The following is a 14,801-nucleotide window of genomic DNA, read 5'->3' on the forward strand; positions in this document are numbered from 1 at the left end:
ACAGCCGCAGGTAGTGTGCGGGATGGGATGAACAAGCTCTGCGTCCTTTGAGATTCGGTGTGCGAATGCGACTGTCCGCGTGTACCTTTCATATTGTGCAATGTACACACACACACACACACACACACACACACACACACACACACACACACACACACACACACACACACACACACACACAACGAACGGTGTCTGCATCCGGGCGAGCCAGACAAGTGGTGCCTGGTTTCACTCAACGTCGCGAACAAAGAAAAATACACACATCGCAAACTTTTCGTCTACCCTTCATTTCCTGCAACATCTGTGTTTACAAATCATATATCCATCAGAAGATGGGGAAATCCGAGTGTGTGTGTGTGTGTGTGTGTGTGTGTGTGTGTGTGTGTGTGTGTGTGTGTGTGTGTGTGTGTGTGTGTGTGTGTGTGTGTGTGTGTGTGTGTGTGTGTGTGTGTGTGTGTGTGTGTGTGTTTTGGTTGGAGGTGATTGGACTAACGGTTGACCATTACATTGTTGCAGTACCTGGTGCGTCTCGGCAGCACCTGTAGTGCAACACAAGGTGTTGTCACTCTTTGAATGCGACGTCACCAGAAGGTGGCTCACGACGACCTGTGGACGTGGTGCGTATTTAAGGAGACACGTGATTGGCTTACTTTCATTTAATGTTCATTTTTTTCTCGTGTACACGTCCTTGTATATTAGTATTACACAAGTGGCAGAGTCGAGTTCGTCCAATAACAGAATGTTTTACAATTTTCAATCTTACCAAGTCCTTGAAACCACGATGTCGTTTTTTTTATTTGTATAAACAGAGCACCCGGGAATGCAACTGCTCGAGTGATGTGGCAGAGTCCAGACTACCTGAAGCTGTCGACCTCGTGGGATATTTTCCCGCCAAATCTGCTGCTCCTGACACGGCCTGCGCGAGCCCACTGTTGTCCTTCCCTCCCCCTTCTCCACCTCTGTCGCTGCTCTCAAGGCGGCGAGCTGCAGTCGAGACGGTGAAGAAGGGGAGGGCTGGAGGAAGGAAGGCATAGGGTGCGAGGGCGGAGCGGGACTCCCTTTCTAGAGAAGCTTTAATAGCGATCCATCGGTTCATGCGAATCACTTACCAGCACCGGCGGGCACCGGCGCTCGAGTAGTACATTCTCCACGGTGACAACTCGTGGATCGATCGAAATCCATCCATATCTGACGCCGATCAATCGAGAGGGATCGAATTTTATCGACCGTTTGTGTATTTTATTTCATTTTTTCTCCTCATTCTCTCGAGCAATTGCACAGTTGAAAACCGGCCATCCATTCGTGCTGCAGGTAAGCGAGTGTGATGCTCACGATGTCGTGGGGGGGTAATGACGGATCAGTTCGAGACGTTTATCCGGGAGAGATGGGGTTGGAGTTAGAGGGGTTACATAGGTATCTGTGCCAGAGGAATAAGATGTGGAGCGAAGTGAAATGCAGCAGATACGTCTCGGCTCAGGACTCCGTTGGGGCGGGGAGAACAATGCGCGCTCGGCCACTTTTACGCATTTTCCACTCTCGAGGAATCTTCTCCTGCCTTGCCGCCGTTTTTACCGGAGGAATTGTTCTTCATGTTCAAAGCCGTACGATCATTTTCCCCGTCGTAGTCTCTGCAATCTCGCGACCAATATCCCGACGTTGCATCGCCGACACAAGCTGCACAATGCGTCGGGTGCGCGGTGTCCCGACGGGTTATAACCGGGACGGGCAGCAGCGCATACCTGTCCCGATGCACGTCGTTTTCAGAAAATTGATCAGTTCGACGCTTTCGCACGGACGACTTACATTTGAGATCGCGCCGGGAATGAATGACCTTCTTGAAGTTTTTATTTTTTGAAATAATGTATACAATGGCGAGAATGGTTGCATTGTTGTTTTTGCCACTATCATATCAATGACATGTTTTAAGCGTTATCCTAAAATGCTAATTTCGTCCATAAAACTACGACCCATTCCAAGCGGTTTCCAGGTTGATCGGGATTCCGAGCTCTATTTTTAGGGCTGGGATTCCGCTTGTTGAGTTCAGTTGGAGCGTCGGAATGGTGTGGGATCCGTACAGCTTGCCCTCTGGTGGTAATGTCCCAGCAACGCAATGTCTGCAACGAATAGCTGACTCAGCACGAAACGACGTTTCCACGTGCAAATTGACTTCGAACCTGGAATGTACTCCTTGGGCTAATAAGGACTTATCAAGGGTTGCTCCTGGAAGCATCCATCTGTAAGGGTTCGCTTTCCGTACGTTTCAGGATCTGTTTTGTATTCCTCCGAGGGGAAACACACTAAACTATTAATGTCTGTGCGATTCTTTCGTTTTGCGTTTTGTTGGCATTTTGCTCGTAAAAAGTCATGAACTTTCATTGCTTGAAAAGGGTGTAACTCCGCATTTGTCCTCGAGCGCCGCACAAACACATTGAGAAGAGTGAAAAGCAGAAGATGGATGTTGTTGTTTTTTTGAAGGCAATGTTTCAGCTGCTTTTGTGCAAAATACTCAAAGACTATGATGGACTTGGTTCAGCGGCGGTCATTTTTCAATATTCAATCAAACCAACCATTTCGATTTGTTGAGTGCAGTTTAAACTTGTTGGGAAATATGGATGCAGGGGTGGGGGACGCAAGCATTATATGTTTGGGAGAATTTGATATATTGACAGTATTAAGGAAGATGAAAAGGTCACATCATGTGATGAATACCCTTGTGAGTTATAAAGAAAGCATAATTAATTTGTTTGTCATTGCAGTTCAGCATGAGGCATCCTCTTGCCATCATCACGTGTATCTTGGCGAGTTCAATATCGGCATCTCCAGTTCCCCCAAAAGGTATGCCATAATAAGTCATCGATGGCCGTTGATTCACACCACCAAGCCTTGTTTGCCACTTAATGAATTTGCAATCGTGCTCCATTATAATTGATGGCCGTACCAAAAGATAACATGCCATGGAGATACGGCCTTCAGAGCGGCTTGAATAACAAAATGCTCCCTTTAAACGTGCAAGTAACGTTGGAAGCTTACGGGTTGGCTTGGGGTATCCACTTAGCAAGCATACCACGAACAGTGCTGGGAATGCTTATGCTACAGTAGGCTGCCAATCACAGAATGATTTCCCATGGAAACGTAGCTTTTAAATAGACTATTACATCATTAGATAATTATCTCTCCGACCTGTCACTGCTCATAACATCTATTGGTCGTATCAACCATGGTAATTGCTGATACGGCATATGGTTCAGTCACCACATAAATTGTGGGGACTGAAATTGAAATATATGAACGATAAAATTTGACCCATTTTGAGAAAACAAGCTCAAATGGAATTTTCAGATAATTATATTTTGATTGGTGATGCAGTATTTTACAACATTGTAGCTTAATTCGTTAGGGGGGGGGGATACTGCCAGTTTAGCCCTGCAATGGGACTTAGCAGCAACACTAATGGGACTTAGCAGCAACGGAATGAGGATAACATTATCTAAGGAATGGCTATTACTGGAAGATAGGCTCAAATGAGAAAGGGTGTCAAGTCGCAGATCAGAGGAAATGCACTTAAAGTAAAGTTTTAAATTCCGATCGATTGGGGCAAATTTCCATGTCGAGAGCAGAATTTAAGGTACAAAAATTCCCTAATCCTATTGGGAATAGCATACCCTAAATCTGGAGGACATTTGATCAGAAAAAGTACACTGATAAAATGAGCATTGTTTTTGTAAGACAATTGGGCTGTGAAGAAAGAAGTCCCATTGCCTTTACATGCAGCAACTACATTAAATATGGCTGCAAATATGCACCCATTACCTTCCATGCATTCAGCCATGAACTTATGACATTCCGAAAACCTCTGCTTGCTAAGCTTTCTGGCTGCGCTATGGAAGGATGCCTTCACACCTGGCTGGCTGAGTTCATCCATGCAGCACAAACTGCATGTAACTCATAATGGCTCTTTATCAGCTGTCATACCTGTGAAAGCTGATGTGCTTCAAGGATATAATTCTCTTATTATTTTTCATCAATTATATCTCTGTTTCCCTGGAAGATTGTCTTTACCATTTTGTGAACGACAACTCAACGTTATGTTGAACAGTACCACATCGCTGTGACAGAGTAGTCGCAGCTGCATCCTTCGCAGCACACCTCAAAAAGATCAAAAACTATTACAACTCCTGAAACATGACTTTCAATACCAGCAAGTCCCACATCCTCAGTTTCTCTCCAGAGGACCAAAAATATAGCCCATACATCAAACTCTGTGATAAATCTCAAGAAGAAGTTCATTCTCTTGAATTATTGGGTCTCACCAACAGCCTTGACCGCTTTATGCTGAAGGTGGGTGCAGTCCTCTGTTCGTTCTGCAGAAATTCTCATCACCTACAAAAACTTTGTTTGAAGCCCAATGGAGTATAGTTCTCCCTTGTGAGCTGGGGGCACCTTCATCCTACCTCTTGCTGCAAAAAGACATGGAGGTCAAGGCTCAGAAAATTATCAGCATCACTCATCAGGATGTTGTCATTACAGGGATTACTACTTTCTCATCATTCACTGGGTAGGTGGTTTTTCGATCTTCCACTGACTTTCTCCTCTGACCCTTTCAGCCCCTGACCACTCCCCCCCCCACCACCCCACCACCCCTTTCCCCAGTTCTACTCGGTTGAACACATTTATTGGACAACCCATTCCTTGTCAACCTTTTGAAGTGTCCAGACCTATTTCTGTTCCTCTCTTTTCTTTCCCATATGTGAAATCACCTCCCTCTATCTGTCCAGCAACATTCCTCTTGTACTACTTCAAGATTGCTGCTAATTACCATTTTTGCATGTCTGTCAATTTACTCTTCTATGATTCTCAACCCAATTGCAGTATTTCTTGGAAACACTCTTAATGTGTTTTGTTGACTGACTGTGTGTCAAAGAAACAGAACAGAGTTGCAAATGTTGGCCTCTGAACCCCAAGTTTGAACCAGTGCCATCTTTATTCATCCCGGTTTCATTCACCCTTTCCATCCATGTTCATGGGTCAGATCTATGGATCACCTCATGAAGGCAGCTTGATTGCTTAACCACAAGCCGAATAAAGATTTCGAATGCATCCGGGTTACAGGCGTACAATGGCCTACTTTTTTGTGGAAGACCCTGTGTTATCTTCAACATCCACCAGCGAATGCCAGCAGATGGAACACTCAACCTAACTTCACATCCAACAGATGCTATACTCATCGATGCAACGCCCTGCTTACACAGCGACAAGATACCAATTCATCGTCGGGAATGGTGTCAAACCCAGGCGAGACCAAACGAAGTATGCTCCCCGTGAGCTATCTTGTTAGCCAGGCGAGCCATCTCATTTGAATCTGCTTGTGGAAGCTAAATATTCAAGTAGGTCATTGATATTTTAGTCATGGATACATTTTATATCCATGCCTCTGTTTTCTTAACATGAGTCAGAAAGTGGTAAGACCAAACATTTCCGATGAGGACCCTCATGCTTTACAATTTCTATGGTCTCACATATTTGGCATATTCAAACGAAGCAGTAACTTCTGATAAATAGTAACTTCTGGCTGATAAAAACATGAAATATGCTTCATGAAAGTACAGGACGGGAATCCAGAGGAAAAGCGATTCTGTGTTACAACCGAACATTTTCTTTGCCGGTCATGAAAACATGACGAAAGTAGAACGGCACTTGCTGGGGTGGATACCTATACCAGGCTGAACAATTTACATTTTCTATCCCAATGATAGACTGGATAACTTTTTGAAATATCATGCTATATGTCGTTCTTGATCCCATCTCTCAATGGTGAAGAATTACTTTAAAAAGGAAAAAAAAAAAATTGTAATTGGATCCGGATCCGGATCTTCATCAAAATCGAATCAATTTGCCCTTATTAGACACACCCAACCTGTTCACCAAGTTTCATCCAAATCCGTCCATATCTTTTTGAGATATCCTTCTCACAGCCAGACAGACAAACACTGATGAAAACATAACCTCCGTCCACCTTCGGTGGTGGAGGTAACGATTGCAAATGAAATTTTAATCATTTTGATCTTTATTCATCGGATCATCCCTGATGCTATATCATTTTCTCAGACACCCATCTTTGAATAACCCAATAATATTCTGATACCTCTTACATGTTGCTGCTGAACAAGAAGGCAGTGACTTGTTTGTTTGTTTTTTACAGTATGATTTTCCTTCCCCCAGGTGTGGTGTTCCATTATAGGGGCAAAGCTCGCTACAGTTTGACATTTTCTGAGGCCAAATGGGCGTGCAAGTTGGCTGGTGCCACCATTGCCACAGCAAGTGAGCTGCAGGCGGCTTATGAAGAAGGATTGGATCAATGTGATGCTGGCTGGCTGGCCGACCAGACAGTAAGGTTCGTATGATTGTTTCCCTGCAGTTGACTACATTGTCTTTCCTGTGGCGTCTGACACTTGCCTCTGCACACCTACTGTATATCTACAGGTCTGTCTACCCATGTATTTATTTAATGATAGACAGGTGTACGTTACATAGGCTGGCCAAATACCTGGATCTACGGATGGATAAAATATTTATTTGGATGGCCTTTTCTGCTAATTCAAAACATTATCTGGACCTTGCTTTCCATGGTGGTGAACATGCTCTTTATCAGCTTTCAATTCATAAAATCCTTTGTTGGACGTGTATTATGGCTGGTGTTGGCTTAATGGTTCGGGTGGTGGGCTTGGGATGCTTGGATCCTGAGTTCAAATCCCACTTGGCTGTTGAATTAATACCAGGTGGGGTTGACTCTGCCTGTCATCCTACCGAGGTCGGCAAAATGAGTGCCAGCATGCTGGTATCCTGTGTCGGAGTGGCGACCCGTCCAGGACTGTGCCCAATAGCCAAGGAGACTGCTTAGGCAGCAACAACGCTCTGCACAGAGTATGGTCCCAATGGATGGATGGATGGATGGATGGACATGTATTCATCTTTCTAACTATCCATCTCATTAACATAATCTATCTACCTTCCTATCTATAGTGAATGGTCTTTTTTTGACGAACAGGATCTAATGCCAATGGAAGAATGCCAAAACACACACACACACGCATGCACATGCACACAGAGAGGTGGATACTTTGAGACCTGGGAGGGCTCCGTTCCAACTTATGAAACCCGCATATGGAGATGGCAACCAACAACAACAACAACACACACCCAGACAAATATATTGGACCACACCAGACTTGACTTCAAACAAATGCAGCCACTGAGCTTAGGGAACTGACGTCATCTCTCAGAGCACTCTGTGTACCAGCGACGCCATCTTTTATGACGCTTTTCCCTCCACACTCAGCAGGACAATTGAGGAGGAATTTCCTGCTCCCCATGTTTGCCAACCCATGAGGTTTATCCATACTTTATCCTAGAAATTCTGAGCATCAAGCAAGGAAGTGAAGCAAGGAATTTTTAAAGTCTGCGGTCTGACTCAGCCGGGGTCAGAATCAAACCACCCACATCCAGGACTCAGAACGAATGCTCTAACAATGACACCACCGAGATTGGTTCAATCAGAGAGTTGAAATATTGCACATGCTGCAGTATATTCACAGAAATATCTGATTGTTGTAAACATCCACAGTTGATTTTAGAATCGACTTTTATGGAGATAAAACCTTCATGTTTCATTCAGCTTACAGAGGCAATCCCTTATCGATGTGGATATGATTCTGGCTGAACCAAATCAAATCCCGTCCCTCTTTGTCTGCCCATCTAAGTTGTCTCGACATCATTTGACACCTATGAAGCATTCATGATGTATGCAACCCCTGATATAGAGAAAATTTCAAAAGTTGATTTTTCTTTTCTTTTCAAAAGCTCATCTTTCTCCCCATGGCTTCAAACAACAATGATTTAAAAGTACTGTATCATATATTTCTCTGGAGTCAGCTCTTTTATGCAAATCACTAATACTACTACTACGCATTCTCTTGCAGCGTTATTGTCCCCAAGAGAATATTTTCCAGCCCCCATACATCCGATAAAGTGAGACTCATGGCTAATTCCCCCCATTTCCCACTCAAATTGTTCCCTCGTTGTCAATACTATATCCATTACATCAAGGATATTCAGGACACAAAACACTGTACAACCAGTGGATGCTTGGAACAAGCATATCATTAAATGACAGTTTCAATCCGCATCACCATTGAAACTGAAGTTCAAAAATTCAATCCGTTTCATTAGTACTAAGTACAAACAACAGGTTTTCCACATTCCAGTTCTAATTGTCTTTGAGCTGAGGTTTTGCTTTTCTTGTTGGGATTCGCTATATATATGAGATATCCCTTATTGTCGGGTTTTGCGGCTGTCTGTCTGTCTGTGTGTGTATGTATGTATGTGTGTCTGCAACGCGAGGCTCCACAGCACGAACCAGTGAACCGATTTCGATGAAACTTTGCCAACAGGTGCCATATGGTCTGGGAATGTGCGCGTTTGAATTTCGTTGCCTAGCAACCACCCGTTGCTGTACAGCGGCCGAAAAACCGCGCACAGTATTTTCAATACTTGTCCTTCAGTTTTGAATGTAGAGAAACGAGACTTCAGAATTAAACACTTCAAAATATTTTGAAAATTTTACTTGAGCCGATTTTTGATTGAGGTTTTATTTTTCAAATGGTAGTTCTTCAAAAATCGGGTGTCCATTTGCCGTCATTTAAGGTGTGTATACAGTGTTTGTAAGGAACTACACCGTCGTTCCACCTTCGATCTCTCCTCGTTCCAAACGTTATTGACCAAAGTGAAAAGGATCCAAAATAAGTGGAATCACCGGCATTTCTGTCTTTGTGGATTTCTAATAATATGTTTATTTATTTACCGAAAACGATTCCACGACCCACACACCACCTTCAATTATTTATTTTTTTACCGAAAACAATTCCACGACCCACACACCACCTTCAATTATTTATTTATTTTCCGAAAACAATTCCACGATCCACACACCACCTCCAATTATTTATTTATTTACCGAAAACAATTCCACGACCCACACACCACCTTCAATTATTTATTTATTTACCGAAAACGATTCCACGATCCACACACCACCTTCAATTATTTATTTATTTACCGAAAACAATTCCACGACCCACACACCACCTCCAATTATTTATTTATTTACCGAAAACGATTCCACGATCCACACACCACCTTCAATTATTTATTTCTTTACTGAAAACGATTCCACGACCCACACACCACCTCCAATTATTTATTATTTAAAGTGGGAGTGGCGTAGGAAAGTGGGCGTAGCTTATGAAAAATATTGTGTGGCTCAGGAGGTGTGGTCAAACAAGAGCATTGAGAGAAGTTTATCGGGTTTTCCGTGTGTGTGTGTGTGTGTGTGTGTGTGTGTGTGTGTGTGTGTGTGTGTGTGTGTGTGTGTGTGTGTGTGTGTGTGTGTGTGTGTGTGTGTGTGTGTGTGTGTGTGTGTGTGTGTGTGTGTGCGCGCGCGCGCGCGCGCAACGCGAGGCTCCACAGCACAAACCAGCAAACCGATTATTTTTCAAATGGTAGTCCTTCAAAAATAGGGTGTCTATTTTCCGTCATTTTTTATGAGGAGTGCCAGTTGGCAAAATATGCAATTGGAAAAATCTTGCCAGGCAGAGGAACAATTGTATGTGAACCAATACGTCTTGGCAATGAATCTTCGTCGGTGGATCGGTCAGAATGAAAAGCATCGTATCCAGCGCTTTGATCCTCGCGAATCCCTCGTCACCTACCGGCTTGTCATATAATTCTTCATTTATCATTATCATATGATCCTCATCTGGTGGCACGTAAGTGAGGGGAAGGTAGGAAGGCGGCGGAAGAATGTATTTCCCATACTGCCATACTTTGAATTCGCTCGGATATAAATTTTAAAAAACCTGACAAATAATTGGTTTTCAAAATGTATTTGTCAATCTCAATGAAGAAGATTGTTGGATCCAGGATTACTAATGTGTAGTCCTTTTCACATTGTGTATTAGCAATCAGCCTCCTCTCGCCTCCCACTTATGACCCTTCGGAAGTAAAAGACAAGGAACTGGCTTCTGAACAACCGGATATGTCACGACAATGGTGATTAATTCACCCTAACCCCTAAACTCAACCCCCATTCTTTCCTTGTTTCGCAAGCACAAAGCTAACGGAAATGTTAACCCCTATTCTGACCCTGACCAAGGGTTGTATACCCAAGACATGAGTCAACACGAGGCTGGTCCAACTTAATGCCCTCGATTCCCAAGCACTGACCCCAAGCACTCAACATGACAAGGAAAACAACATCGTGAAGACTGACTTTCAATTAGAGTTGTTTCCCAGGACTCATTGTGTGTGCAAATGTCTTCCCAGCTGAAGGAGAATTCACAGAATAAGCAGATGAGGGAGTATAAGGCAGCCTCATGTCTGTTAGATGTTTGCAAGTGCAGTGTGAAAGTTGCACTCAGGTGTGACTGAGCTAACAAAACTCCCAAAGTCTGGATCCCACATTAGTTGTGAAAACGTCCTCAAACAGCTTTCAAATTTTGGAAGAAAAAAAACGGACCTATATTTAACAAACACACTGTATACACTGCTTGCAATACACTGTACATGCACAGCACATTCCATGTGCACTGTAATGTATCTACAGTGAATACAGTGTCTCTCACCCTGATGATTGGTAGGTATGTCATCATAGTATCCAGTAACTTCTGACTCTCATTATTGGTAGATGCCATTTATTGTCATCGTTTTGACAGAAAATTGTTTCATTGCGATGGAAACAACGAAGATCACTCTCCAGATCAAGCCAACAATAGACTATTTACAAGAAAATACATGAAAGTAGGAGGTTATTTGGCCTATCATACCTGTGCTTTATCAATACCACATTAACTTAATATATCTGTTGGATTACTTGGTTTCACTGGTGGGAATTGGGATAGGGGTTTGGGGGGGGGCAGGGAGAGGAGAGGGGAGAACAGTGGGGCAGAGACACAGGCAGAAGGGCGATATTCAGCAGCATGGGCAACATAGTGTGTATATTGATTGGCACTTTACACCACTATGATTCCTCAAGCATATCTCAGTAAAAGCCCCGTGATGTAAATTTATGATGGCAATGAGATGTAAATTAATTTGGGCATGAAAGTTATTTTTAAAAGGTGGTAATAAGAGTGACACATGTAATTTAAGCGCAGTAGGAGCATCACTGACACCACCACATTTTTGCTCCCAAAGGTACCCAATTGTGCGGCCCAGAGCCAATTGTGATGGTGACAAGCTTGACAAACCTGGTGTCCGTACATACGGTTTGGTGCAGCCACACAAAGGATTCGACGTGTATTGCTACATCGATCATGAAGATGGTAAAGTCTGACTATCTGTGCTGTTTCTGTTCATATCATGTTCAGGAACATTTTGTTGAGTTCATGAAAATCTCTACCAATTTAGTGATTTCATTGGTGGAACAAAAGAACAAGGAATATCAACTCAGGTAATTTCCTGACATTTATGATATTGCAGGTGAAGTCTTTTTCACAAATGCTCCGGGTGGGCTGAGCCGTCATGCAGCGAGAGAGCGGTGCAAGGAAAGCGGTGCAGTGCTTGCAAGTGTAGGCCAGCTGCATGCTGCCTGGCACTTCTCAAAGCTCGATGTATGCACTCCAGGATGGTTAGCGGATGGTAGCGTGCGCTATCCTATTGTGCACCCTCGGCCTCGTTGTGGCGGTTCTTACGCAGGAGTCCATAAAGTATTCATCGACGATAACCAGTCCCAGTTCCCTAATGGGAAGGAGCACTTTGGTGCCTTCTGTGTTCGTGGTAAGTAAATGCTTAAGTAATATGTTTTTTGTCTACTAAGTTTAGGTCCATGGAAACTTAAGGGTACGGAGTTTATAAAGCAACAAACTAACAGTAGGGAGTGGGACACCACATGAATGCAACAAGGGAATGAACAATAATTAGGAGAGCTAATGGGGAAGGAATCATAGCAACCTGCAAACATGTGGGGAGAGATCTGGGGTAAGGTTAATGAGGATAGAAAATATCACAGGTCAGGATGCTTTATTTTTGTATCCAAAGTATTATTTTTTTAAAAGGATATAGTACTTCAGCTGTTGAGATGATAGACCAGAGGTAGCATATTCACCTTTCAGCTGTCTATTCTTGGCTCTATCATTACCCAATAATAAACTGGCCCCCTGGTGCTTTGCATGCAGGGTTTTCCAAAGACTGGGCTGTTACTCAGATGGGATGTTAAGCCCGGGTACCGTCTGCCCAGCTTGGCTGCTGGTGAACGTTAAAGATCCCACGGTGTCTTTCATAAAGAGTAGGCCATTGTGTGCTGACATGCTGTCCAAATTCTAAATTCCAGCTCCAAATACCACTGAGAGCTAAATATCAAACCACTCAGTGTATTCCTTGCCATGAGACTGCTTTGGAAACACAACTGCCCTGGAAAGGGTCTCTGGATGCCAAATAAACTGCCTGAAAACAATTATTTTTCCTCAAAGCATCCAATCAACTTAATCCTGATAATTGGTTGTCCAGTCTGCAAGCAAGCATTTGTAGCTGTATTGGGTCCCCCAGTGTCTTCACAAGGAATAGGCCATTCATTGCGTGTGTAAAGTCTGATAAATTAACCATTCTCAAAACTCCACCTAGAGTATTTTCTGGTGGTGGCACGATTGTATCAATGTTTACGTCATCTGTGCAACAGGTATATTATCATACTGTACCCCTGCAGCATGGGTCAGCTGTATTTTTCATCTATTTGCTTGTAATATAATTCTAGGCAAACCACACAAACCACACACTTTTGTTTACCCAATAAAGCAATGGGTGGTCTCTTAGAAAGGACAATAGATTGATATCCCAGAGGCTGTAAGTTCACATCCGGCTGAAGGTAGTAGTTTCAAAGCTTTGTACTCTAAGCTTTTGGAAACTGAGCGAAAACTCTCAGGAGAATGATTGTCTCACTGATGGATTGTCAGTGAAAGCTCAGATGGCTCATCAATAAATCTTCTGGGAGGGGGTAATCAGTCTGCCCTCCATGGTATGATTTGCATGTGATGCCCGTCCACAAATTGTGATCGATTTTATGCCTTAGGGATGAGCACTATAATATTGCCTGTGAAAAAGCAATCATCCATAATCTCCCAAACCAAACAGGAAAACCCCTCTCATCACCTGATGTACGCAATAAGAAAATGCAGAATATGTTGTGAATGAGCTTTTGGTAATTATTTTATTTGCTCGTCAGCCTTGCTGCAAGAGACGGGGTTTTGTAAGTGTGTGTGTGTGTGTGTGTGTGTGTGTGTGTGTGTGTGTGTGTGTGTGTGTGTGTGTGTGTGTGTGTGTGTGTGTGTGTGTGTGTGTGTGTGTGTGTGTGTGTGTGTGTTTCTGTCGAGGCCATAACTTTATTTTTTACTATTCGAGCTGTTGTCATCAAATTTTCAAAAACCTTTTGTTATGAGAATATGGAAAAGTCTAATTAATAATTGGGTCAAACTATCAAAGGGCAAAGTCAAAGTAAGTAAAAAATACACCTTATTAGCTCATCCACCATACAGTGCCTGGTGTTGGCTTCATGGTTCGGGCGGTAGGCTGAGGATCTTAGGGTCCTGAGTTCAAATCACACTCAGCTGTTGAATTAATACCAGGTGGGGTTACCTCGGCCTGTCATCCTTCCGAGGTCGACAAAATGAGTGCCAGCATGCTGGTATACTGTGTCGGAGTGGCGACCCATCCAGGATTGTGCCCAATAGCCAAGGAGACTGCCAAAGCAGCACCAATGCTCTTCACAGAGTATGGTCCCAATATCCTCCTCCTCATACAGTGCGACACCATCCGGTTTTATAATTGCTTCTGTGTTTCTTTGTTTTCCATTTGAGCTTTTGTCATCAAATTTTCAACAAACCTTTATTTTGAAAATATGGAGAACACTGATAAATACATTTTACATTAATTTATTTATTTTATAGCTGTTTTTTTTTCATCAAGTTTGGTTCAAGTGCACAATTTATTTTTTTGGGGTAACTTTTCCAGACAAGAAAATAATATATTCTAAATGATGATGTGTTCATGAGCCATTCTAACAGAATTAAACTTTAAAGTGTTCCAGTGGGGTTTAAAAATAAAAACCTTGAATTAACCCCCTTTCATCTATTGTGGCACACGGAGAGAGAATCTTTATTTACAAGTTCAAGTATTAAGCTCATAGAGGCAATAAAGTATTTGGGATTTATTTTTATATGGCGGGCACCATATTGCCGTCTTCCTCAACAGAACCCATCAGAATCAAAACAGTCGTCTATCTTTGGTTCAGTCAGATCTAGACTCTTCTAACACTTGGATATTTCTCCTTTAGCCAGTTTGGCAGAAGCCAAGCATTTTCCTTCAGCCAAATTGGAATCATTTGCTTTGGCAAAAGGCCTGAAATTGTTTTGGCCAAATGAATTTTTGCCAAATCAGCCAAACTCAATCTTGTGCGCTGGCATACAAGTAAATTATAAAACCTGGTAAACAGAGGTAAATGTATATTTGATGATGAAGGCACCACTAGCACTAAAAGCTGCCCAGTAAGTAAAGCTCAGTCACCGGGGCCTTGATACTGAATAGCTTTACCAGTTAGTGGTACTTTGATTTTTTTTTTCTTTGTTGTTTTTTAATCTGGATCTTCCCAACTGCAAGAAGTTTCTTGCAAACAGGTTAATGTATCCATGGGCAGATAATCATCCATATATTGTGAAACAAGACTGATTAATTATTGTCAAAGAAACAGAATTAATATC

The 14,801-nt window shown here is 42.8% G+C and overlaps 1 protein-coding gene across 2 annotated transcripts in view; it reads left to right on the forward strand.

The window, feature by feature from the left end:
- The first annotated feature begins 1,036 nt into the window (after positions 1-1,036).
- The window catches only part of LOC147027845 (uncharacterized), a 50,827-nt gene continuing 37,062 nt past the window's right edge, over positions 1,037-14,801 (forward strand). For both annotated transcript variants that reach the window (XM_085877512.1, XM_085877513.1), the window contains exons 1-5: positions 1,037-1,311; positions 2,757-2,835; positions 6,220-6,391; positions 11,248-11,375; positions 11,533-11,829. In XM_085877512.1, coding sequence (XP_085733638.1) covers positions 2,763-2,835; positions 6,220-6,391; positions 11,248-11,375; positions 11,533-11,829 — 670 coding nt within the window. In that variant the 5' untranslated portion in view covers positions 1,037-1,311; positions 2,757-2,762. The remainder of the gene's footprint in view (positions 1,312-2,756; positions 2,836-6,219; positions 6,392-11,247; positions 11,376-11,532; positions 11,830-14,801) is intronic.

Source organism: Eptatretus burgeri, chromosome 4, assembly GCF_056783735.1.
Source record: "Eptatretus burgeri isolate ZD-2024b chromosome 4, Ebu_testis_v1, whole genome shotgun sequence".
In the NCBI taxonomy this organism is placed as follows: Eukaryota; Metazoa; Chordata; class Myxini; order Myxiniformes; family Myxinidae; genus Eptatretus; species Eptatretus burgeri.